General features: G+C 49.3%; 7 protein-coding genes across 7 annotated transcripts; 4 read left to right on the forward strand and 3 right to left on the reverse strand.

Annotated features, from left to right (window-relative positions):
- Nucleotides 1-1233: 1233 nt before the first annotated feature.
- On the forward strand, nucleotides 1234-2024 carry N7510_000637 (cupredoxin domain-containing protein; the record flags this gene model as incomplete). The annotated part of the gene is made up of 3 exons (XM_056972566.1): nucleotides 1234-1572; nucleotides 1622-1725; nucleotides 1778-2024. The coding sequence occupies 3 exons, from the start codon at nucleotides 1234-1236 to the stop codon at nucleotides 2022-2024; spliced, it is 690 nt and encodes a 229-aa protein (XP_056837683.1).
- Nucleotides 2025-3537: 1513 nt separating this feature from the next.
- On the reverse strand, nucleotides 3538-5515 carry N7510_000638 (alpha/beta-hydrolase; the record flags this gene model as incomplete). Its single annotated transcript, XM_056972567.1, has 6 exons — nucleotides 3538-4626; nucleotides 4680-4693; nucleotides 4752-4840; nucleotides 4901-5005; nucleotides 5065-5259; nucleotides 5313-5515. 6 exons carry the CDS (start codon nucleotides 5513-5515, stop codon nucleotides 3538-3540), a joined length of 1695 nt encoding a protein of 564 aa, XP_056837684.1.
- Nucleotides 5516-7099: 1584 nt separating this feature from the next.
- On the forward strand, nucleotides 7100-12071 carry N7510_000639 (Mg2+ transporter protein CorA-like/Zinc transport protein ZntB; the record flags this gene model as incomplete). Its single annotated transcript, XM_056972568.1, has 10 exons — nucleotides 7100-8034; nucleotides 8162-8615; nucleotides 8659-8805; nucleotides 8867-9092; nucleotides 9235-9476; nucleotides 9541-10821; nucleotides 10875-11318; nucleotides 11374-11631; nucleotides 11686-11850; nucleotides 11910-12071. 10 exons carry the CDS (start codon nucleotides 7100-7102, stop codon nucleotides 12069-12071), a joined length of 4314 nt encoding a protein of 1437 aa, XP_056837685.1.
- Nucleotides 12072-12504: 433 nt separating this feature from the next.
- On the reverse strand, nucleotides 12505-17123 carry N7510_000640 (uncharacterized protein; the record flags this gene model as incomplete). The annotated part of the gene is made up of 4 exons (XM_056972569.1): nucleotides 12505-13161; nucleotides 13218-14582; nucleotides 14821-17014; nucleotides 17077-17123. 4 exons carry the CDS (start codon nucleotides 17121-17123, stop codon nucleotides 12505-12507), a joined length of 4263 nt encoding a protein of 1420 aa, XP_056837686.1.
- A 777-nt stretch (nucleotides 17124-17900) lies between these two features.
- On the forward strand, nucleotides 17901-19050 carry N7510_000641 (t-SNARE syntaxin; the record flags this gene model as incomplete). Its single annotated transcript, XM_056972570.1, has 3 exons — nucleotides 17901-18144; nucleotides 18211-18965; nucleotides 19018-19050. The coding sequence occupies 3 exons, from the start codon at nucleotides 17901-17903 to the stop codon at nucleotides 19048-19050; spliced, it is 1032 nt and encodes a 343-aa protein (XP_056837687.1).
- Nucleotides 19051-19310: 260 nt separating this feature from the next.
- N7510_000642 (transcription factor domain-containing protein) lies at nucleotides 19311-21632 on the reverse strand (the record flags this gene model as incomplete). Its single annotated transcript, XM_056972571.1, has 5 exons — nucleotides 19311-19767; nucleotides 19822-20078; nucleotides 20127-20546; nucleotides 20605-21502; nucleotides 21559-21632. The coding sequence occupies 5 exons, from the start codon at nucleotides 21630-21632 to the stop codon at nucleotides 19311-19313; spliced, it is 2106 nt and encodes a 701-aa protein (XP_056837688.1).
- A 742-nt stretch (nucleotides 21633-22374) lies between these two features.
- N7510_000643 (Zn(II)2Cys6 transcription factor) lies at nucleotides 22375-24624 on the forward strand (the record flags this gene model as incomplete). Its single annotated transcript, XM_056972572.1, has 4 exons — nucleotides 22375-22772; nucleotides 22822-22849; nucleotides 22901-23362; nucleotides 23413-24624. 4 exons carry the CDS (start codon nucleotides 22375-22377, stop codon nucleotides 24622-24624), a joined length of 2100 nt encoding a protein of 699 aa, XP_056837689.1.
- Nucleotides 24625-24682: the final 58 nt, after the last annotated feature.

Consider the following 24682-nt stretch of genomic DNA (forward strand, 5'->3'; position numbering starts at 1 on the left):
TGGACAGATCCCGTCTGTGTTCTCTTAAGCAAGATAGAATAAACTCGTGATATTTTACCTTGAATATGTAACAGTTGTCGCTTCTTGGGAACTACTCTATTTGCGCTTTTGATCTTACATTTTTACCAGGGAGACCTATGATTAGTCACCTTGGATTGTCAGATGCACTCTGGATCACAGCCTCGCAACTGGTGCCTAAATCACCCCTCTTTATCTCGCTAGAAAGGCCCACCCTACAATTTCGATCTTATCAATCACCACACGGACCTTGGCAAGTTGGAAGGCGTGATGGAGGCAGAGCTTGAGTCGTTTTCCGATGAAGACAAGTCCTATGTCTCCAAGGCACCAAGACCAAGCTCCTCGAGCAGATAGTGGATTCAAGAAAAGACTTGAACGAAAATGGGTAACTCGGAATGCCTCAGCTCACAATTTGTCATTTTTCTCTCACGCGGTCCCCATCTTGGACAAGGGATCAACCATTGTAGCAACTTGAAATCCCTAAGAGATTGTCAAGAGACTGTCCATACTAAGCCTCTCTGGATATCACGCATTGCCTAGAAATGGCAATTCACGAGATACTTATTTCTGTCTTCTCCACGGAATATCGTTTCCACGTCCACAGATTGCTTAGATGTTGCTTAGCAATGCAAGCAGCTGGAGAAGGAAATTTTGCGCCTTCCTATTTGGGAATAGCGGCCGTGTCTTATGCCAAACCTTCTTTGCAGCTCCCTTGAGCTGCGCCACCCCGGAGCCAGGATCTATGACTGAGTTGTCAAGAGATTGTCTTTGTTGAATTGTGATATGTAGATCCAGAGGACGAGAGCGGTGACAGTATGGCGCCTGGCGTATCTTTCGGTGTTCAGTTCTAGAACAGGTTTGTTGTCTGATCTGGAGTCCATTTACATTTTCCTCTTCCAGAAAGGAATTGCTTAGACTTTCTGGAGGTAAGCTATTTTAGCTTTTTAGTGCTGTCAGGTATTTGGAATAGATCTGTCTCTGACTAGTAAGGATGGGGCTATGCCGAAGGTCTTCTAGGTACGTTTCAACTGAATGCTGTTTATTGGATACGAATACGACCCAAAAGGGTAAATGAAAATTCCACATACCGCATATTATTGTTTATACTTCTATGTATATATAAAGGATGGCCCAGCTATTGATTCTCAGGAGGCAGAATTTACACGCAAGTACTTCTATCCACACCGTTTCCGAATTGTCCAAGCAGTTGCAACAATGAAGGCATCTCTATCTCTCCTTGTTCCCTTTGTTCTTCCTTTGGCCGCGGCTCAATGGGGAGGTGGCAGTGGCAGTGGTGGCAGCCAAACTACGACGACGACTGCTGCAACCACCACTATGAGCAGTTCTTCTTCAAGCTCCACTCACTCCGTTAATGTTGGAAAAGACGGCTTCACGTTTGAACCGGATACCCTAATGGTCTCCCCTGGAGACGAAGTCGAGTTCCACTTCTTTCCGGGCGATCACTCGGTGGCTCAAGCCGCATTCAATAATCCATGCCAACCCATGAGCTCCAGCAGCTTCTACAGCGGCTCGTTCCCTGGTAGTTCCGAGTCGGTGCGTTTGTCAATCTCGCAGGCTGAAGGCCCTTCTGATATTCTACTAGTCTAACGTCTTTGTCCTGACCGTCAACGACACAAACCCCATCTGGTTCTACTGCGGACAAGTTGGGCACTGCCAGGCCGGAATGGTTGGGGTGATCAATCCACCGTAAGTATGCCAGCGGAAGCGATCGAATTAAGACACTGACAGTTACTTTTAGTTCTAGTGGCGCGGATACCCTCGAAGCATTCAAGAAGGCGGCGTCGGGTACAAAGAGTTCCAACGTGCCAGCAATGGTCCAGGGTGGTGTTATCCAGGCCGCGAGCGAGGACAATAATGACAAGCCCTCCTCCACTTCGACCGCTGCCAGCGCAACCTCTACAAATGGAGCAAAGGGTGTACGGCCGTGGGCTGAATTCAGTGTCGTGTTCGTTCTGACTTCCATGGTGGCCATGTTCATGGCTTAGATCCTAGTTCTGGGATATGAGGGTGGGATTGGTCACAAACAAAACCTATGCACTGATTCCTGTACCTAGAGTGGTTGATTATTAGTGATGAGAACGCAGTAATATCTAGAGAATGCCTAGCTTGCAGATTCTTCTTGAGGGTGGTTCTCCAAATGAGTAAGGGCTAAGTAACCGGGCCGTACGATTTTTACCAAAATTACAGGCCCTCGCATAATAACCATATGCCGAGCTTAACTTGTGCACGTCCTGATTACCATTCCTGGTGCCAACTCCATGCTCATTGACCCTCAATGCGCTGGCATTCATTTCATCATCTCGAGAGTTGCTAGGTTTTCTGCACACATGGTACCGAGGCTACCTCCCTCAAAGCAATACTTCATTAGTGATATGATACAAAGCCAGTCACTAACAACCTCTCAAATGGCTGACGCAAATTAATACAATGAACGGACGGACAAAAAATGTCTCCAGGAACTTGTGACAGTTCGGAAACTTGGATTCGTCCTCAAAACTTGTATCACTCAGGGATGAAGCACTACGCCGCATATGCTAGAAGTTCTCTGCAACCTACTCGAAAAACCTGATCTAAACCTTTACGAGATGACTGTCTTTCTTTGGAATGAATTCCAGATGGTAGCAACAGCTTCATGAACTAGGGGACGGTGTGGAGTTGAAAAATCCCGTGGCTTTAAGTATTATGTCAAAGTGGTCTTTCTTTTTGTCAACCGTCGCATTCCGGATGATATAACTGCCTCAATAGGGACATCGACGAGCTTGGCATTTAGTTGCTGGATTGCGACCAGGTACTCATCACAAGGGGATAAGGCGACGGCACCATGGCTCATAATTGGAACAAGTCGACTTCGCAATGCCGAAACCGTTGACAGGCGTTCTTCCATCAATTTTGTGATCGCGGCGCGGAACTGTTCCTTCACCCCTTGAGAAGTATCCCGATGTATAAGGTTCTTGAATATCGTAATTGAGGCTGGCTCAATCATTTTACGGTACTCATATAATACGGCAGGATCTTTAATGGCCTCTTTTTCTTCGTTCGAATCTTTAAATCTAGGAAAGAAGACGAATTAGGGTCACTGTTTTCTCTCTGGGAGGTTAGAAGAGGCCGCGTCAGAGGGACTTACATGCAAAGTTCCGCCATCCTTTGTAGACTGGGCTTCATAATTCGGAGAAATCTAGGTAGGGCTGCGAATATATAATGAATGATGCTCTTTGCGGTTTTTTGAAGGGAACCAAAAGATTGAATCCCTGACGAACCATTTCCGATCATGGCTATATGCTTGCCTTAGTAATCGAGGATATTATCCCTTGATATAGAATCGTCAATTTGAGGCCCGAAAAGTAAAAGTTGGAGTTAATCAGGCGACATATCAAGCACATGTATGAACCACGTGCCCTTTAAACTGCGAAAGCGCTGGAGCACGGCTGTTGTGGTGCGCTGGGATCGATCCAGTCATTTGAGATCCTTTCCCTCAAGTGTCTGTCAATAGCGAAACCATTATGTCTTCTCAGCTTCATTCCACAAAAGCCTCGAAGCATATGCGACTGCTCGAATAACTAACTCCCATCTTTCCTCAAACCTCAGCACCCTCACCCACTCCCATCTCTGCACTCTGCGTCTGATTTTAACCTCATCAAGGTCCACTTGACCAAACTTGCCTTCTGGACCGAAGGCATAGTACCCGCCCTCGTTGAATGGCTTCCAAATCCTCTCTCCATAAGCAAATCGCAGCCATTTTTCTTGAAGATCCGTCGAGATTTTTTGTTCTTTTAGTGGATCTTCAACTTTACTAAAGATACCGTTCGGACCATACAGATAAGGCAGTTCTAGTGCATGATTCGCTGCTCGGTTAACGAACCATCCACCAAATGGATTGATCTCATCGAAGAGATATCGGTATACCACTGCTCCATGTCTCACTGAGGTTGACGCGAATCTCTCCGTCGGTTCTGCGAATGTAGAGTCTTCTATGAGCTGCCAAAGGCGAAGCAAGATCTCCTCATTGTCCAGGGTGGGTGTTATGCTGTAAGTTGCCAAAACTTGCTGCAGTCTGTCCTCTGCTATAACGTCTTTGAGACTGGCGATAAAATTATCGGTTGAAGTTCGGTTACTGTCTTGACCCAGAGAGACTTCTCTGGCAATGGCCTCGAACACTGTATATTCATGAGATGTGTCTCCCACAATGATTTCAAGGCCAGTGCAGTCACTTTCTTGCCATGAAGAATTGTAATGAATATTGTCAATGGTAATCCGGCAGATCATAGATCCTAGTTTCTGCAACTGAATCGGGATAGATTCGTACTCAGAAACCGGCAATCTTCGCATTTCCTCCAGAGAATTTACTCCCAACATTTTCTGGTGCTGGTCATAGATGCTTTGTTGTTCTTCTAGTGTTGCGGGGTACGACATAGTTCCAGAGTCGATCTGTCCGGACTGAACAACAGCTCTTCGAAACCGGCGTGGCAGAGACGAGTAGACTTGCATTAGAACACCCAAGGCGCCAGCAGACTCTCCTAACAGGGTTATATTGCGAGGATCTCCCCCAAAGGCGGTGATATTGCGGTAGACCCATTCAATCCCGAGGTACTAGACACGTTAATGAGCTTATTACCGGATCATTTTCTTTGTCCAGGACTTACAATGTCATGGGGTCCTAATAAATTATAAATTAAGCATCGTTTCTTTACTGGTTCGACGCCCTAAAAACTTACCATAATTCCCAACCCCAGCATCCCCGGCCTCCTGATTATCCTGAAGAAGCTGCTTAGATGCAAGGAAGCCCAGTGATCCGAGCCGATAGCTGTGCGATATTATCATTATAACTGAGAAATTGAGCAGATATTATATTAGCCGAACTTACTTCAAAGTAACAAAAATTACTGGTTTCCTAGATATCACGCTTTTTGCTACAAAGGCTCCTCCGTCGACGAACCATGATGCATTGCGTCCATTTAATAGCCCCCCACTAATGTTACTAATTAGCTCCCTTTATCCCTTATTGCAAGGAGAGATCACTTGTCTCACCCATGAATACATATCATAACGGGGATATTGTTCCTTTTTGATCTATCCGTCGGAGTAGAAATATTCAGATTTAGACATTCAAACTCATTGAATTGAAATGGTCCCTCGGTCTTGACGGCATCCATGCTGTTCACGTCGATGCCATTGAATAGGTCTTCAGCTGCTACCGGAGAAGCATATTGAGGGCATGACGGCCTGTTGATATACCCGTCAGTATCGGTGTTCAGAGGTTATCATGTTTGATTTACCCATAAATCGTTGCATCATATCGGTCGGAGTACTCTTCAAATAATCGCGACTGTCTCCACCTTTTTGGTATGGAGGCGTACTTTATACCTCGGAATTGGGTGACCGGTGTGGATGCCGTGCTGTGGGGGTGGCGGACTCCTTGAAACAGAGTATCCAGCTTTGTATGGTATAGTGCATTGTCATCCATGTCCAACGAAAACATTTATAAGGATATGAAGGCGATCTCAACAACTGGAAGTGTCGTGAATGGGATGTTATTAGTGTTGGTTTATCGCCACCGGGCGGTATGAGAACGTCACCTAATATTACATAACGAACTATTAGGGACGGAAGCGGAAGGAATTTGATCCACAACTAACTGAACAATATAACCAAGAAGGCTAGGTTTAATTCTAACTCGAACCCATCACATACACTAATTTTCAAGCATTGTGATATACTGTGCAATTAAGAGTCGGCCATACTACAACAAAACAACTGTCACAGTCACACCGTTCGGGATGGGGTAAGAGAAAACAGTTCTAGGGACCATTTTCGGAACGCCGGCCTGAGTATTGAAGATTGGTTGACGTTCTCTTTTTGACAAAGCCAGTACATTGATGCTACAAGTTGATTCTAATAATCGTCTCTTGTTGTCTATCAAACTCATACTCCGCCTCCGGGGATCCAACTATCGTGGATGTAGTCATTTTCACTTTTGCCATCCCCTTCAGGCAATTCCAACATCTGACTACGAAAATATGCATATTCGCTCTCCCACTAGGTAGGACCAAGGTGACGCACTGCTAAGCATTAGATCTGTACTTTGAGAAGATGTGATAATGACTTACTCCGATCACCGTGCGCATTCTCTTTGTTCTGCCATTCAGGATGGAATATAGTTAGGCGCAACGTGTTATTGAATAGGCCTAGTTCCAAAAATTCTAGTTCCACGCGGCTGCAAACCTCTAGCTTATAGATTCCTGTCAGAATAATGGCCCCCGGGTAATCTATCCCGCTGCCGCATCTGTCCGCTTACCCATCTGGGAGTTCCCCATCAGGGAACTGTGCCCCGATGTGGCCAGATCTCACTATGTAGAGTTTTACCGCTTCTCTGCTATAAATATGGACATGATAGTCATGATAGCTAGACCTGAATACCATCGTTTTCAATCATTGTCACATGACAAAATTTACTAGTGAATACAGGAAATTCAGACTCCGACAATTCCTCTTCGAGATGGCCACCCTGTAACCGCGATACCATGTCCAGTGCCATAATATGTCTAGAATTGTGGCTTGCTTGTAACATGATTTTGGGGAGTGATGTAGTTATAGACTTTTTGTAGCATGGTGGGTCGTTCTCGGGGATCCGAATAGTGTGGATGCGAATAAGCTAGGTAGCGGTATCCCGACAAACTATCAAAAGGACACAAGTAGTGTAACCGCAGTCCGCAAATTCACTATTTCCGAGTATCTAGAGGATAGATAGATATAGAGATAGCTTCCCGACGTGTGGTCGCTATGTAGGAACCGGTGAATCGAGCGGGGCCAAATATTTCAGGGGCCAATATTGTAGCTCAGCTGGGAGGTCAATGCGGCGTTGCGCGATCAGATGTGCGAAGTTACCACTCTAATCTGATTTTCGCCTTCTCGATCGCACATTCACTCTGCAGGCGCTTTACATGATCTCGTGTGGATGAATCGAAAACAGCGAAGTCCTTCCTCGATCAGCCTCGTGTCCTGAGCATGTCCTTGGCCGCGACAGTTCGTTCTGATATTGATACCGGCCGCTTCAGGTGTCACGATGAATGAACACGACTCGGATGCCCACTCTTCAACAAATGGGTCAGACGGCGTTGACTCCGTTGCTGGCTCCCCCACCGAGTCAGTCCACAGCTATGTGCGCCCTCGTCCGCAGAGAGGTGCCAGGGTGGCTTTTGCGCCGCCAGATTTGTCCTCAACATCATCAGCGACTACATCGGAGTTCGTTCGTCCTCGACCAAGAAGTCCATCGCGGCCCAGTTACAGATCCCGATTAAGGACCCGGTCCTATGAGACCATTAGGATACCCGCCAGGGCAGATTGGGACGATATATCACCGCCTCGATATAAATCGAATACTCCTCACGCTTACACTTCAAACGGCTCTCGCGCTTCCACTTCGGCTAGCGCTTACACTTTCAATTCAAGCCGACCACCCACTCTAGGCCTTTCAAGCGGCCCTGACTACTTTGAAAGACATCTGGATGAGGACGATACATCGCCGCCTCGGTACAATTCAGAAGGGCCCGAAAGATACGAAGACGTTTACGAAAATGACTTCGATGAAGTTGCATCTGATTTTCCAGAATCATTTCTTCGTCGTCCAACCCATCGACGGAGAGGACAGGATATCTCCACATTCGCGATTTCAAATGCCAGCCGAAGACCCCAATACCTCCACAGAGACCACGATGACCTCGCGGATGACTCTGATGAAGAGCGTTTCACAGTTCACCACGTCATTAACGTTCATCCCTCTCGCTCCGCTGCCAGCCATGGAAATGAAGAACAGAAGTGGCTCGGAAGCAGGGTGTTCACTCATCAATCCTCGTTTAATCACGATGAAAAAGCCTTTCTGGAGACTTATCATATTATCCAGTCACGACTAATCCCTCGCTCTGAGGATGAATTGCATGACCGAGCAATTCTTACGTACGAGGAGAAAGCCGCATCGTCCAAGACAGAAATTCAATGGGTGTATGTTTGATTCTATACTTTCGTCGGTTTTGTCGACGCGAGAAAGCATTTACTAAACAATCACAAAACAGTCACGTACAAAGCAATTACATGAATCTCGAGCTGTTTGAAGTATGACCCCTGCTAGTATTACCGGAGGTTTGACTAAAGCATTGAAGATGGAAGCTCTGCGTCAGCAAAATATTCCAGAAACGACCAGCATTCTTATCCGCTCAGCATTCAGATACCTCCGGCAACGAAATGAGAAATCATATGTGCACGGGAGGTTTCTCGATCCAACTGCGCTGAGCTTCGTCGCCAGGGATGATGACGACGAGATACTGCTAAGAGAAGAATTGGCATCGATTGCATTTTTAGCTTTTCCATACTTCAGTCTCGAGCCGCTACACGTTGAAGACCCCTCTCCTGCGGAACCGATACACCCGGTGAGAAGTCTTCTTCAGTTTCATTATTCATTCCAGTCGACTGGGCAGCGGGATACGGATCAAGTTGTTCGCAAAGTTCTAGAGGTGTCAGATGTGCTTCATGTGCCCCAGACATGGATGCTTCTGATCAATGAAGGTATGTTCCAATTGACCGGGGTCAGTCACTCAATTTTGATCAATTGCTAGAATTGATCCTAAGCATGAGCCCGAACGACCTCGCTCGTATTGGGGGGAGTATGTTTCCCTCGAAAAGGCGAAAGTGGGAGGTGCAATGCCCCAGATCCGATTGATCGACTTCGAAGGGAAACAGTACTTTCTCCCAAAACGGAGCTGTCAGACATGGTTGGTGAGTTTGAGATTGAAATCCTATCTAATATTGCGAGGCACCGGCTCATTCAGTGAGATAGGAGTTCATCAGCATGTTCAGCTCAATGGAAGAAGATAACACAGTGCTGACTTCCTTCATAAATGGCTCCTGGAGCGACGAATACGAGCTACGGCTTGGGAACGAGCTTATCTCGGAAGCAAACTGGTCAGAAACTGTTCTCCGGGCTGAAAGTGATATAACGATCTATATCGTCGAGAAGCCCCCACGGCCTTTGCCTCGTCGTTCGCGACCCTCGCGATCGTACAGTAGGACTAACTTTACCCACAGACCCAGGTCACACTATGCTCAAACAGTAAATCATGGTGAGTCCACCTTCGAAGCTTCTCAGCTTCCTCAAGCATCTGTACTCATAGGTCTTTTCTTCAACCATTGACACGGCTTCCACAGACTCCATGCTGAGAAAAAGATCGTCTATATACTCTGCCTCGAATATAACACGCGACGACATTCTCGTTCGACATCCGATGTACATCAGCAGTCAGCACAGAGACGACGGCGACTCAATACGCCAATACCATACCAATGCCGTTAAAAGACATGCTTGGCAAAGTGACAAGAAACCAATTCGTTTGAAGGATCTGAATGGTTTCGAACTGAGTATTCCCTGGCGTGTTGGCAAGACCTGGCGGGTACGGCCACTCCCACCCTTTATTACGCCGGAACGCATACTAACCAGATTCGTGATTTGAACAGAAAATGCAATCCGTAATTGGTACAAAGATGCAGCAGAGCTATGTTTCTCGGCGTCCTTATACTAATGGGGATTACATCTTGATTGGTCCGGATGGGCCCATCACGCCCGCAGAATGGGATGAAAAAATCCGTCCTGGCTGTACAGTTGAGCTCAAACTTACTGGACCTGAGACCATTGGACGAATGTCGAGGCCTCGCTCTCGCTATAGGGACTCAAGATCGGACCCCGGAGACGAGAACTCCATCAACACTGCAGTCCAGCCATATTCATTCACGCCAAGGCCTCTGGAAAGAATCGACACATCCCGTCAGATTGAGTATCCTGGGAATTCTTCAGATGGCGTTTCTGCCCGGGATGCAAACTCTGAGACTCCTGGCGAGCCCAACGAATCTGCTAGCGTCCATGATATCGAGAACGTTGCGAGTGGGTCCAATCTGACGATGAGAGCAATTCAGCCTGAGCCCTCGTCGCAGATGTCTCTGGTTCTCCGTAGAAATTCTCCTCTCAATTTGGATACAAACATTTATACAGCAACTGGAGAACAACATGACGGAGTCCCAAGGCTATCCCGAAGATCGACTGGTACCCAGAGCTTTGTTGAAGATTTCGACGAGGATACTGCTGAGGATAGTATCCCTACCGAAAAAACCTCCTCCGTAGACTTTGCATATCCTTTGCCTTCTGTGGGAAGAGCCTCAGGCGATCGTCGCGGATTATCTTTAACGACTCGCTCGGACAAAACCTCGTCGAGCTCGACTGAGTCTAGCAAGCGGGACTCATCATCGCAACTAGCAAGCCCAGAGGAGCCTGCAGCAGACGCACAGCCGGAGACTGGTAAAGAAACAACACGAATGTGTCCGATCTTTGCTTGGAAGGTTGCAACAGGCGATGATCTGCCACCTACACTGATGGAGACAAGCGAGCCAATGTTTGGTTACAAAGATGCGGATGGGACTATTCGCGCGATATTGGAAGAACGAGAGGCAGAGGCAACACTCTATCTCCTCAAGCATGGGCGAGAAAAGTACTACTTCGACTCAATTCCAGAGTGTTCACGGAGAGAAGTCCTTGCCGAGATGAAAGTCGTTGACACTCCTCTAGACCGGTCTTCAGCGGCTGAAAGATCTGTCGGGAAAAAGTCCACGCAGAAAAAGCTAAAGTTGATCTCCAACGCGATTGAAATTCTGGATGCGTTCGTGCCTGTGCAGTATCAGAATAACCATCAGTATTTGTTGATCAAGAAATTCTACGGCGCATTGCTAGCAATAACGTCTGGCTATGTGAGTCGTTCATTCTCTCTCTGCGATGGAAGAGAGATTAATTCTTCAATTAGTTCAATGATGCCTATCTCGACAAAATTGGTGGTCGTATATCCGCTTTTCTCAAATATATTAGGCAAATTCACGCTCGGGTCTCACACGGTGTTGATGAGCAACACCGGACCTTCTACCTTCCCAAGGCCTTGGTTGATGCCTTCAACCCCATGATTATATACGTCTGCATTTCTAGTCAGGAGTTTGGACTAGATTGGGGTCTTCTTGACCCATGTGCGAGAAAAACCCTCAAATCTCTTAAAACTGCCGAATATCAGCTCATTTCCATGATCCATGCAGGCGACTTCAGCGAAGCCAAAGTTTTCCGAAGCGTCAACGCCCAGGACATTGTGACCATGGTAACAGAGCGCTTGGTGCGAATCCCGAATGAGAATACGAGCGGGATATCCTTGTCAGATGGGTTCAATCTATTGCAAATCTATCGACAGTATATCTTGGGCCTGGTACGATTGACAAGCCTGCACGCTATCCATCGTTACGAAAGCTGACTAGTAGTAGGAACTACAAGCTCGGACATCTCCAAATGCTGAAATCTTTGACGAAATACAACGACTCCGAGAAGAGCTGAATATTGTCCATACCGTACTGGACCAGCAGCTGGAGGTTCTTGACAGGCTTCGTACGGTGTGGACCAGTCTCAGACATCCCCGTTACCAAATCAGCCTGCAAAGCATCCGCCAAAGCCGCAGGCTGCTCAAACAAATGAAATGTGATTTAGATGAGCTAGAGCTTATGTCCGACAAGACATCCATGCTGGTAAGGTGCACCTTCTGCCTTGCACATTCCATCTCAATTGACCACCTTCAACAGCTACGGTCCATGATCGAAGTGCGAAAAGAGTCGAATAGCAAAGCAATCGCCATCTTCACGATTGTGACGGTCATCTTTCTGCCTCTGTCGTTTGTGACCTCCTACCTCGGCATGAATAGCGTCGACATCCGAGACGGGACCTTCAACCAGAGCTTGTTCTGGATTGTGGCTCTCCCCAGCGCTGCTGTTCTCATATTTACATTGTGGATTGTTCTTAAATTCAGGCAGAGTCTGAGGAGACGGTGGCCTCGTCGAAGACTGCGTGGATTTCTGCGGATGATTGCATTTTGGTTCTACGGAGCCGCGAGTACGGTGCCCGGTGGTTCCGCATCGAGTCGGACAACAAGGGAAACTACTATAATGTGAACAAGGCCAGTGCTATGTGATGATTATCGGGAGACATCCTACTTGTGGGTACAAGAGTGCGATATGTTCCAATGGCACCTCCGACAGCTAGCAGCTGGATCTCCTTTCCTCCCAGTCTTCGATGTAGATGCTGAGATCCGGTAGTGATGAGTTCGGCACGTAAGATAGGAAAGCCCCAAACACAGAGGAAATCTGCTACGTAGATGTGCCTTGTACATCGAGATTGAGTTTTGACGTACAGTATATATTCATACTACCACTTCACAGTATACAACATACCCCGTATTCTTGTATGTACCTCGTAGAGCATAAAAACATAAAACAGATACTATATCCAAGTAAATGAATGCACCAGTAACATATACATGTCCAACATCCAAAGGGTATGATCGACAACAAAAAGGGTATCGCGCCATATCAGTGTACGATATAAACAATAAACAAATAGAAAAACTACATATGCATCGGCATCCATTCCTGGCCCGGGTATGTCGTCGGAGACATGAGGATTTCGTCGCTCGAATCGTCCTTCGTGAGAGCCAGCTCTACCGGTTCTTGTGGTGGGTCGTTGACTATCCGCGGCTCGTCATCGCGGTGCGGGTGGCCTGCGGTGGAATAGGGATCGGAGCAGAGGCTTTTGTTAAGCCTTGTTGGTTGCTGCTGATCCTGCGCAGTGCTGTCTTCGGATATCCATGGTGTGGATGACATCTTATATTGTTGGCCTGGGAAAGGTTGGCTTTCGGTGTGAGTGTGCCAAGGTGCATCGGAGACCTCGTTTGGTGTGCTGCCAGTGACTTGCGAGTAAAATCTGTCCGAGGCAAGAGGGTTCAAAGTCGAGATAGGTGGCATACTGGCGCGCTGGCGTGGCTGTCGTAGATATTCTGTGTCGGCCGGCAAGGATGGCGGCGGTTGTTCCACAGCGGGTTCTGAGGGCAGGGGTGCCGGTATAGAGGGAGCAGGTTGCTTGGTATACGCGGTATGTGGCGTCTTTCCGTTCACCTGGGGTGGCCTTGACAGCACCTTGAACTCTGTCGGGCGGGAGTTGGTTTTTGCTCGCTCACTCGCTCCGTTTTCTTGGAGTTGAGACTCATTTTGCCGACCGAAAAGACCCTGTACCTCGTTAGACCGTGTTTCGTACGTACCGACTTTCGGATGGGTAAACATACACTAATTCGGCTGAATGTTCGCTTCTGACCTCCCTGCAGACCAGAAAATATATCTCCCACGGACGCCCGGCGTCGTTTCCCGAACTTCTTCAACTTATCTAAGGCAGAATCCTCATCTTGACCCGAAGAACCTGCTCCCGCAGCTTGCGAAATGTCTTTGGCAGGCGTGGCAGGACGGGTTCCCTTGCTGGTGCCGCTCTGTCTACCAAAGCTCATCATACTGCTTCTTGTTCCAGGGGAATATCTGACTTCGTTCCGCAGCGGGCTTTGCACTCCCGGAGTGGTCTCCAGTGCGCCACTGATCGACTGTCGCTTGTAGCCCAAGACCTCGGAAGATGTCGGTGGGGGGGCGGGTGGGTAAACGGGTTTATAGTCTGACACCACCTCCTCAGCAGACGGCAGGGAAGTTCTTGAAACACTAGCTTGGGGAGCAGGTTCGCCATATGCCTGATCAGGCGTTTCTTGCAGAGGCGAAGGGGGACTGTCATAGAGCTCGGAACTCCCCGGCGGTCGATTCGTACTTTGGTCATCAGTTCCAATTGAAGAAATTGACTTATGGCTCTGTGCCTTATTCATCGGTTGCGGAACGGTCATATAATCCTTTGGCGGAGGAATCGGTTGATCTTTTGAAGGGGTAGGAGGTTGGTCCTTCGGTGGGAGCGAGGGTTTGCCCTCAGCCTCTGAAAAGTCCGATGGCTGACCCGCCGTTGAATATTTTGACTTTGGCATGAAGGGATAGGACTTTGGCGGAGTATTGGGGTTGTCTTTCGGTGGGGGAGGAGGTACGTCCTTTGGCGGAGGAGCTGGGCCTATCTCATCGGACACCGGACGAATAGATGACAGTGCAATCTCTGGTCTCTTTTGATCGAGTTTTTGTTCAGGAAACCCTCGCAGATTCTTCTCATTTAGCTCGGGCGTATCCTCTTCGGCCTGTGCCTCTGTGCCCTGTGCAAATGGGGCATTTCTTTCCCATGATGTAGGTCCGGAATCCGTTGGCGACAGCCCAAGAGCAGCAACCATTTCCCTCTCCAGAGCACCAGCATAGTCCGACCCGCTCGTGGCTTTACTCGCACGCCGAGTTTGGTCAAGAGATAAGCGAGCCCGCTTTTGAGCAGAACCATCATTAGCGGTTTCGCTTTGCAACCGCGAGAGATCCATTGACTTGGCGCGGAGACCAGGGTTTGTTCCAATAGGCGAGGCGATGGGCTCTTTGGTGTTGATGGATACATTCTCCTCATTCCGAGAGGCCTTGAAGAGATTGCCCAAAGTGACGGAGCTCCGGAAGGAGAAATTAACATTGGAGCCATTGGCTCCGGGAGAGAAGGGGAATTGCAAGCTCCTGCGTGTCGCTGTCGGCGTTTGAACCTACAGAATTACCCACATCAGAACAGAAGCCAAGGTAAAAGGAGGGGGAGAGAAGGTAAAAAGGTCGGAGGCATCAATCGTGTCGCATTCTAGAATCAAAGCCAAGCGGTTCACGAAATTACATGGTGGTATCCAGAAAGAGAGAAAGAGTGAAAGAAAGAATGGAAGCGCGAAAACAAGAAGAGAAAGCACAGAACCGGTTCCCAACATGATAGAATGTAAGAGATTATGTATCTACCTTTTCGCTAGGACGGAACTTATTTCTGCCTTTGGCAAACAGCCCCTTCGCAGCCTCGCCCGCCTTGCCACTGAATGCTCCTGCTGTGTGAAGGAGTTCCTTGCCGCGGAGTTCGACATTCTGCCTGTTCTTGATGGTTCCGAGATGAGCCGAAGGGCGTCGATTATGGGTTGCACTGGTTGGAGAGTTGGTATTAAGCGTGGAGGCAAGGTTGCCTAACGAGGGCAATTTCGGGAATCGGCTTTGCGTGGGCGACGTCCTGTCAGCTCCAGTAGACGGGCCCTGGCTTTGTAGGTCGGCATACTCCGGGTGGTCGTGGACGGTGAACTCAATCCAATGCTGCAGGCCGGTGTCAAGGGCAGCAAACTGGCCTCTTGTACGATCAAATGCCCGGATGCGTTCATCAGCCGACTTGATTCCAAGGATATCGCGGAAGCCCAATAGACTTGCTTCATTAATCAAGTTACTGGTAGCTGGAGGCATCGTCGCTTCACTGATTTCACTGACAGGTTCTGGTAGAATCTCCGAATTCAAGACCTGCTCGGGTGGTGAACTACTCTCCGCCATTGGAGGAATGATCGAAAGTATGGGCCGTTCAAGGCTGCGCTCGCTATCGGCGTCCATACCAGCAGCAGTCATTTGCGCTGCATCCGGTTCTTCTGCCCTAGGAGCTGCGTCATAAGACAGAGGCTCGGGCTCTTGGACAGCCAGCGATGCACTTAGAGGGGGCGGCGAGGTGTAGCCCCCCGGAACTTGAGGCTCAGCCCCATCACCCGACGATGACGATTCCCAGGAAAACTTTCGTTCAAGTTTAGGCTTCTTCGGCTGTTCCGATAGCGCATCTCTACCGGCAGCCTGACTGCTGGAGTAAAGATCTTGAGGCGCCGAGGGATGCGGGCCAGTCCAATCCGGGTGAGGTTTTGAGACTTCGTCAGGCGCCTGCGACTGGGATTGCAGAGTCTCCTGCTCCGCGCCGTCAAAAGGACTATTCTCCCTGCTTAATGAGCGAATAATATCTTTGCTCAGCAGATCGTTGTCGACATCCCGCGGCGAGTCGTCCGCACCTTCAGGCACGATGATTGGAATACTGCCATGACGGGTATCGGCACTTGTCGGCCGGCTATTGCCCAGGTTGAGCGGCGCAACAAAGTCGTTCTCAGTCGCACTCGCGGGTCCTTGCATGGATGCCCTCTTGAAATATGATTCCGCATCAAGTGACTGCTTTGGAGTGCTTGCCTGCGAAGGGATCTCAGGCGACATCTCCGCTTGGCCTGCCGAGGGAGCATCGTGCTCGGTGATCACAGGTCTCCTGGCAGGGCTATTATCACGGCTAGGAAGGCTCAGGTCGCGACGGTGACCCGGTTTGAAGACGGGCCCTTCGTTCACAGGTTCGGGGGAAGCCACAACCGAGGGAGAAGCCACCTCGGGCTCTTCGGGGATGGTGGGCGTTTTATCATCATTGATACTGCGAGCGCCCATGATGGGGCTGACCACCGACGTACCGTCGCTATTAGATCGTCCAACGCTGCCTGTTGTGGAGGTCGGTGTTTCTGGGACATCGAAAGCCTGATGAACCACGGATCGGAAGCCCTGGGACTGTTGGTGCTGCAGAGAGGGCTCCGCAGGCTCGGTGTTGGTCTTTTGGAAACCGCTGTTCATGAAATCGGTACCAAAGCCAGAGACCCTCTTGAGTTCGGGGAGTCCGATGGAGGGGGCGGTTTGTGTCTGCGAGGGAACAGTTAAGCCCTGGGATGCCAGACTATCGCTAGCCCGTGCTGGAGCTGTTTCCGGCTGCTGCGAGCTTTGCGAATTATCAATTTGAGAATCCGAGTACGCTGCGGCAGGCGGTGTTCCCTGCTGTTCACGCATACGCTTATAGATGTCTGCGGGCCTGATGAAAGGCAGAGCCTTTGAATCCTCCGCCGCGGGACTACCTTGCGATCCATCAGCGCCGAAAGCAAGGCCCGACAAACGCTTGGAACTCAAGTCCGATGAGCTGCCGGTTCTCTGTTGTGTGTAGGGCGGCTGTGGTACTGGGGGAGCCTCCTCCTCCTGATATTCATCCTCCTCGTCACCCCAGTCCGTGCCATCGTAGGAGTATTGCTTCGCTTCGACCCAACGCTTTGTTTTCGCACGATTGACGTTCGGTTGGAATGAGACGGGCGTTCTACCGCCTGCATTGGGTGGGCCCGGACTAGAAGATGTCTTAGTACTTGTGCGACCGACGGGCCAAGGCAGCTGATAGGAATAGCTCACATCTTTGAGGCCCCTCGGCCGTGCGATCTGGATGTAGGATCCGCCATCAGGGAGCTAGAGGAGTCAAGCGCAGGCAAGCTCGATGACCAGCAAGCATCAGTGGCCGCTTAACTTAGGGAGTTGTAGATCGCAAGTCCCACTGCCTCGCCCCCGGACAGTTTCTGGTCCAGGATGGGGAGAGGAAGAGCGGAGGGTCTCGTGTTCGGGGAGAGGGAGGAGGGACAAAAGGTGGCAATGCCACGCATACCAACAACGCCGCAGACGCCGATCAGCTCGGATCAACAGAAGGCTGGGTTGGCCGCCAAACAGGAATAGGGCCGGCGATGACGTGGGAAGGGAGAAATTCCCCCACTGTGAGAGAATAATGAAATATAGGGCTGGTGGTCAAGTATAGGAGAATAATGAAGCTATTGCATCGTCATCATCAATTCTTTCCCCCTGACCAGTAGATAAATTTAGATGTGAAACGGGCGCAGCGCAGATGGGACTTATGTAAGGGGCAATGGAGGTCACGTGGTGTCTTGCATCGAGTGGCTGAAGGCGAAGTTGGCCTTCGGTCGTGCAAGACGGAGTGTTGACTTAGCCAGCGTGTCTCCCATGAGACCAAAGTGAGAGACTCTCCCCGTGCTCCATTTCTCGTCGTCCTCCACATCCCCGGGAAACCTCCCCCACCCCCTGCTGCAACCGGCCACGTCTCTTCCCCCGTATCGATTAGGGATAGTCCGATCTCTCCAGCCCAAACAGTCGCCGAGTGCGGCCTCCTCTCTTCCTTGTTGATCCTACGCCTTTTGAAGATCGTATTCGCCCTCCCCACCTATCGCAAAATGACCGGCCCGTCTATTCAGGATCGCACGACCGAGTTCAGCGCCATTTTGGGCCATGCCCAAAGGCGTCTGGGCACGTCGAAAGTCGGCTCGCAGCGCCAGGCATTATTGACAGACACCCAACGGCGCCAGGCCAACGGGTCGCCCAATGGTGCACAAAACGAAAAGCGAGCACGGTCCGAGTTCGCGCGCAAGGCGGCAGACATTGGACGGGGATCACATCCACCACAGCGAAGCTGCAGCGGTTGGCTGAATGTGGGTGTCCTCGGCATGGCATAATTAGTCGCATTGATCTAACAGTGAGAATCAGTGGCCAAGCGCAAAACCCTTTTTGACGACCGACCCGTTGAGATCTCCGAATTGACATACGTGATCAAGCAAGATCTCGCCTCGCTAAACTCCCAGATCGCATCGCTGCAGTCACTGACCTTGTCACAACATCCGAAGTCGAGTCGCTCGAAGACAGATCAGGAAGGCGAGCATAATGACAACGTTGTTGTCATGCTGCAAGGGAAGCTGGCAGATGTCGGGGCCAGCTTCAAAGAGGTTCTCGAGGTCCGGACGAAGAACATCCAGGCATCGCGCACAAGAACGGAGAACTTTGTGTCATCCGTATCGTCCAAATCGCAAACCGCACTAGACACGCAACGCTCAGATTCTCCCCTGTATAACACCTCAGGGCGACGGACGCCCCAGCCGGGATACCAAGGCAACTCCTCCGACCTGTTGTCACTCGATCCTTCCAATCCATCCCCGCTCGGCCGACCATCGATGCAGTCAGATCAGCAGTTGCTGGTCATGGAGGAGGCACAGTCGAGCAATTCATACATCCAGGCCCGTGGCGAGGCTATCGAAGCCATTGAACGGACAATCAGCGAGCTGGGAGGCATCTTTGGACAGCTGGCACAGATGGTCAGCGAGCAATCAGAAATGATCCAGCGCATTGACGCCAACACAGAAGATGTGGTGGATAATGTCCAAGGTGCTCAACGAGAACTGATGAAGTATTGGACTCGCGTGTCCGGGAATCGGTGGTTGATTGCCAAGATGTTCGGGATTCTTATGGTACGTCTGTCTCTGCTATATTCTCGAACAATTGAGCTAACTATTTCGGCAGATTTTCTTCCTTCTCTGGGTGTTGATTTCGTGATAGACACATTCTTTCCGTTCTCGCACTACCCTTTTCTATTCCTGTACTGTATTATAATAGCTAGGCCCGCCTGTGCCCTCTGACAGATGATGCCTACCTTGCATGTCTCTCACACTCATTGAGCACTTCATATTTCTTTATTCTTGAGACCTATGGCTAGACTCTGGGATGTATCTGATAAATCCAACTTCAGGACTGTGTCCTTTCAAGAAGCAATCGTGCAACTACAGAATACTCCACATCCTATACAGAAGCCTTCTCTACGCAGGCAACTGCGCCATAACATCCCACAGATCCGACTCTGCCCATCCCAACGAGGGCTGGTTATCAAACAACTCCCACACCAGACTATCATTCCACCCCGGAGGTGTCCAGGCCTGGTTAGTGCTAGTGGTAGCGGCAGGACCAAGAAAATTAGCATCACGCTCTATCTGAGCTCCGTCCGTCCTTGTGTTGTCTAGTGTGACCGCAGTAGAGACAGCAGACAATGGTCTCTCGGGCTGTTGTTGTGCAGGTTTCATCTGTATCAATGGTGCACATAAGTCCAGAAATTTAGAGAAGAGCCGATACAGTTTATCGATGGACGGGTTTGCCCCGACGAACTGATGCAGATCGTCGGTGATATTCTTGATCATGTGGAAATCTCGCTGGTCTGATGTGGCGACGACGTTGCAGAACAGGACGAAGAAGGGGGCTAGTGGGAAGAGCAACATTGTCCTAGAATATTTGTTAATGTATATCTTCTCTGAGAGGTGTGGGTGAATGCTATACCAAGTGAGGAAGTATGGGTACGAATCAACGGATGTAATATGCCCTGAGAATGTCTCTTGCAAGGCCCGGAGGGTAGTAAGAGATTCCCGGGCTGCGTAAAGACAGTCTTCGCAGATCAAGCGGGATTTCAAGACAGAGGAGCGTACTCGGATGATGGTTGTTAGGACGGAATAGTAGTTGAAATCCATGGAGAGCCATTCTCGTCGTAGAAAGTGCCATGATTCTCCTGGAAACTCTAGTTCTTGACGACGTCGAAACTGAGCATTGTCAGCTATTTAATTAGTTGGTTATCTCTCAGCACCTACTATCTGCAAGTTCGAATGAATTGAGTGCGCTCGCTCCACGAGATTGGACAAGATGTTGGCCTTCTCCACTTCCCGCATTACCTTGATGTCCAGTAGAACATTCAGCAGGGTATGCTTCAGCTGTGAGTATTCGACAATGCCAACGATCATGGCTGATGTTGGTAAGTCGGGATCAACGTGGATTAACTGAGCAGGCTCTACTTTTAGGTCTGGTAGAGACGGCGGCCGGAGGAGCAGCAAGCTGAGTGTCTTGTCGAAGTAATAGCAAGTATACACAGAGGCATGAATGTCTTCTTCCACCTCGTTTCGAGGCTCTGTATCTGTGATGTTGTGGTAACCGAATGAGACAATGATTCGCGAGGCAAGTGCTGTGAACATCCAACAACGGGACATGTTTCCTTGATACTGCATCAAGCGTGACTGTGACGTGTATGTCAATTAAAATTTAAGATAGAAGAGAATCAAAAGCAAAAATTACCCCGGAGAGCAGAGACTGAAGCAAGCCAAGGCTAGGCGCCGCTGCCAAAGGGAGTTGGTTCAATTCTTCTTGAGCAGCCACTTCGTATTGTTTCTTCAATGTGCGGAAATGGACCCTGAGACGTTCACTCGAGATCAATGGTGCCAATTTTGATATACAGGAGATTGCTTTCACCCATACGCTTATCCGAAAGTATTGGAGCACTTGTTCACACTCACTGCCCTCGATTATGGCAAGTCCCATTCGTTCTAGGGCCTTATCAGAGATATGATCTGGCCAGGAAAGGGTGCCTTGGGAATTGGTTTTGTTATCAGGGCCCATGCGTGTGTTAGCATATACTGTATAAAAATCAAAGTTCCAATAAATACCTGGGAGTAGCATGTGTAGCAACTCTGGCGTAAGAGTAGGAGGTTGCAGACTCTCTTCAGCTATATGATCCGCAGCGCGGGACTCCCCAGACTCCCAATGAAGCGCAGGGTTAGATAACTGACTAACAAACTTGCGCGCCAACTCAAGCGCAGTACGTCGATCTGTCGAAAGCTCTGGGTTGCATTGGAGCTCCTGCTCGATAAACTCCCTAGCCTCGCTTGCATGGCGCGTCGACTCCGGAGAATCCTCATGGATTTTTTGTCGAACGACACCTTGTGTTTTATTACGCTTAATCTCTGGGGGAGAGAGTATAATAGTCTCACCCGGTGCGGTGTATTGCTTTCTCTTTTTCTCATAAGCCGGTTCGGTATACTGGCTCGAAATTGACCCATGAGGACTGTGATGTTTAGTCTGTGGTGACGATGCGGATGTTGCATGGCCATGTGCAGCAGCTGATGAAGACTTGACCGATGTTTCTGCTGAGTTTGATTCTTCAAGTTTAGCAAGACGGGCTGCCAATGCATCAAGACTGTGGTCATGTTAGCTTATCCATGTCTTTCTTCCGCGAAGTACGGCCACACATACCGGGAGACACGCGGTCGATGAATGCGCGTTTCACGAGTACGATGGCATTCCACACCTGCATCTACGCAGTTCATGCAGGGATTTTGGCGGTCGCATTTCACCTACATTGCACTGATTTAGCACAGACAGACGTTCAGGCTTGGGATAACTGTTCTGACCTTTCTGGTGTGGCATAAATCGCACTATAGAGAATTTTTAGTGAAATAAGATCATCAAATATAAAATTTGAGTTGCTTTGCGACTGAGCAATCTGAACTGCGGTTCAAGGTATCCCATGTGGATGCCACTTACTGCAGACATGATTTCCGTGGCACTTTCCGCACAATCGGCTTCCCCAGAGAGAATAACTAATAATAATGAATACAAGACATGTTCATTGCAATCCAGATGAGTTGTATGTAGTGCGTGAATGTTGTGAAGTCAAAAGAAGGGGACATCGCCGGACTCCGGATCACTCGCAGCCGAAATTCCGAGGGCCGACCAAAACCGGAAAGGCGCCTGGGCTTTTCGAGAATAATTGACTAAAAATAAAACTAACCATCTGTCACAAGCATTATTGGGTTGCATGAGACGGTGCGAAGGTGAATCAATTTGAAGGAGAGAAGAGAAAGAGGTTGCAGCCTGGAGAAGATGGCAAAGGGACACCTGGGAAATCAGGCACAAATAACTCGCCCCCATCGCCGCCTTCGTGCCGACATCTCGCTTCGCATGTTTACGCTGTCTTTCTTGAATTGCCATGCTATATAATGCATTAATTATTTGATCTGCCTCCCTTTTATCACCTTTTCTTCTTCTTCTTCTTCTTCTTCTACAGCCATGACAACTCAAAGAACTGCTGGCCAAACAACAATAGATTCCCCGGCAGCTTCATCGAAGTCGTACTCCTGCGTGATCTGTTACCAGAGAAAGGTAAAATGTGATCGACAAGATCCATGTTCTAACTGCGCGAAGTCAAAGGCTGAGTGCATCTATCGCCCTCCGCCTCCTCCGCGTCGCCGAAAAAGAGACCGTGGCAATGAAAGCGTCTCTCGTGAACGTCGCGACAAGTCACGGCGACGGGACAGTGAGACGCGCAGTGTACAGCAAGATGGTCGCAGTATTCTGTCAACAGCCCAGTCTCGGTCTACTAGAACAGCAGCTTCATCAGCTGTCAAGGACAGAAATGGACCGGGAAGAATGATCACCAGAGAGGGTAATTCGGTCTATCTTGATAGGTTGGTATATGGAACCCATTTTATACGGGCCTTATCTAACTAATGACAGTAATCTTTGGACAAGCGTTAGCAATGAGGTATGCAACCTCAATGCGCTCTGAATGGCAACATCCATAACATCCGTCCAGCTCCCAGATGCAGCCGATGTATTGGACAATGCATCTGAAAGTGACACCGACACCTTTACCCCAGGCGTTGCGGATGACACAATGATGATTTTGAGTCCCGCATCTGGAGAATCCCTCACAGAATTACATCCTCAGCCATTGCATATTTTCAAGCTCTGGCAAACGTTCCTTGAGAATGTCAACCCACTGACGAAGATTATACATACTCCAACCGTGCAGCAGCAAATTTTGGAGGCCATGAGCGACTTGTCTCGTGTAGAGAAAGATCTAGAGGCCTTGATGTTTTCGATTTACTGCATTTCTCTAGTTTCATTGCCACCAGGAGATGTTGAAAAGTCATTCGGAGAGAGCAAAGGGTCTCTTCTCTCGAAGTATCGCCGAGGAGCTCAGCTTGCTCTTAGAAATGCCTCATTCCTCCGTACATCGAGTGTTGTTGTTCTACAAGCCTTCATCTTCTACGTGGTTTGTCAGCCTGCCACCCAGTACACCTCCATCTAACAGATGTTCGATAGTTCACCACGCGCGCATTGTCAGATCCGCATACCGTATGGACTCTGTGTGGTATCGCGCTGCGCATTGCCCAGCGAATTGGCCTTCACCGAGACGGCTCTGGGTTTGGGCTGTCAATCTTTGAAACAGAGATGCGCCGGCGGATTTGGCTTCAACTCATAATTCTAGACTCCACAGCAGCGCAGTTCAGTGGCGTTTCCCCGTCTCCCTTTCTATCGTCAGCGGATGTCCAGCCTCCAGCGAATGCAAACGACAGCGATCTTGACCCGCGTATGACAGAGCCCCCTTTAAATAAGGCCGGTCCAACCGAGATGATTTTCTGCAAAGCTCGGAGTCAATTTGGCAAATGGGTTCGCCGCTACGCCAAAGACAATGGCAATGATTGGTCCTGGGGGATCTTATCTTCTTCGTCCAAGTCAATAGAAGAAAAGGACCGAATTATCGATGAGCTGGACGAGCTTATAGAGCAGTCAATTCTACGGCATTGCGATCGGTCCATTCCTCTTCATTTGCTTACTACGTTGATGATTCGGTCGGCCAGCGCTTTTACGAGACTGATGGCACATCATCCCCGACAATACCAAGACAGCAGCACTTTAATGCCCGAATCCGAAAAGGATATTGTGTTTGAAAATTGTTTAAAGATGGCGGAGTACTGCGATCAAGCTCAAACTAACCCATCTATCCAAGGATTTTCTTGGCATATGGAGAATCATGCCCCATGGGATGCCATCATTATCATGCTATCAGAAATGCGGCATCGCAGGTCTCCAGAGGAGAAAATCAAGGTGTGGCAACTCATTGCCAACATATATTCTCGGTACCGTCGGAACTTGCGCAAGAAGACCCAAACGCCGCTTCACCTGGCCATCCAGAACCTGATGGTCAAGGCTTGGCGGGCTTACATTGAAGAGTGTCACTCCCACCATCGTACTCCTACATCCTGTCCCACCATAGTCGCGGATTTCTTAGCTTCTGCCGATAATCGCTCGGAACCGAGTGCAGTGCAAAGTGGCCCTGTGGTTATTGAACAAGACGCTGCATTCTCAGGTCAACCCGACCCCAACTTGGCTGCTGCATCTACCGGGCTAGAAGCCGATGATTTTGGATTTTTTCTGGGTAACAGCCCGGAGGATTGGAATGATTGGGACAGTCTCCTCAATCAGTTCAACGAATCCTTGATGGATGCACCGTTCATGCCAGACTTAGGATGACCCCCATGAAGGCGCTCTGTACATTCTGTATACCAGTCGACGGCTTTCCCGAAAAGTC

This window comes from Penicillium lagena, assembly GCF_028827675.1.
Source record: "Penicillium lagena strain IBT 129212 chromosome Unknown utg000001l_segment0_segment0, whole genome shotgun sequence".
Taxonomy (NCBI): Eukaryota; Fungi; Ascomycota; class Eurotiomycetes; order Eurotiales; family Aspergillaceae; genus Penicillium; species Penicillium lagena.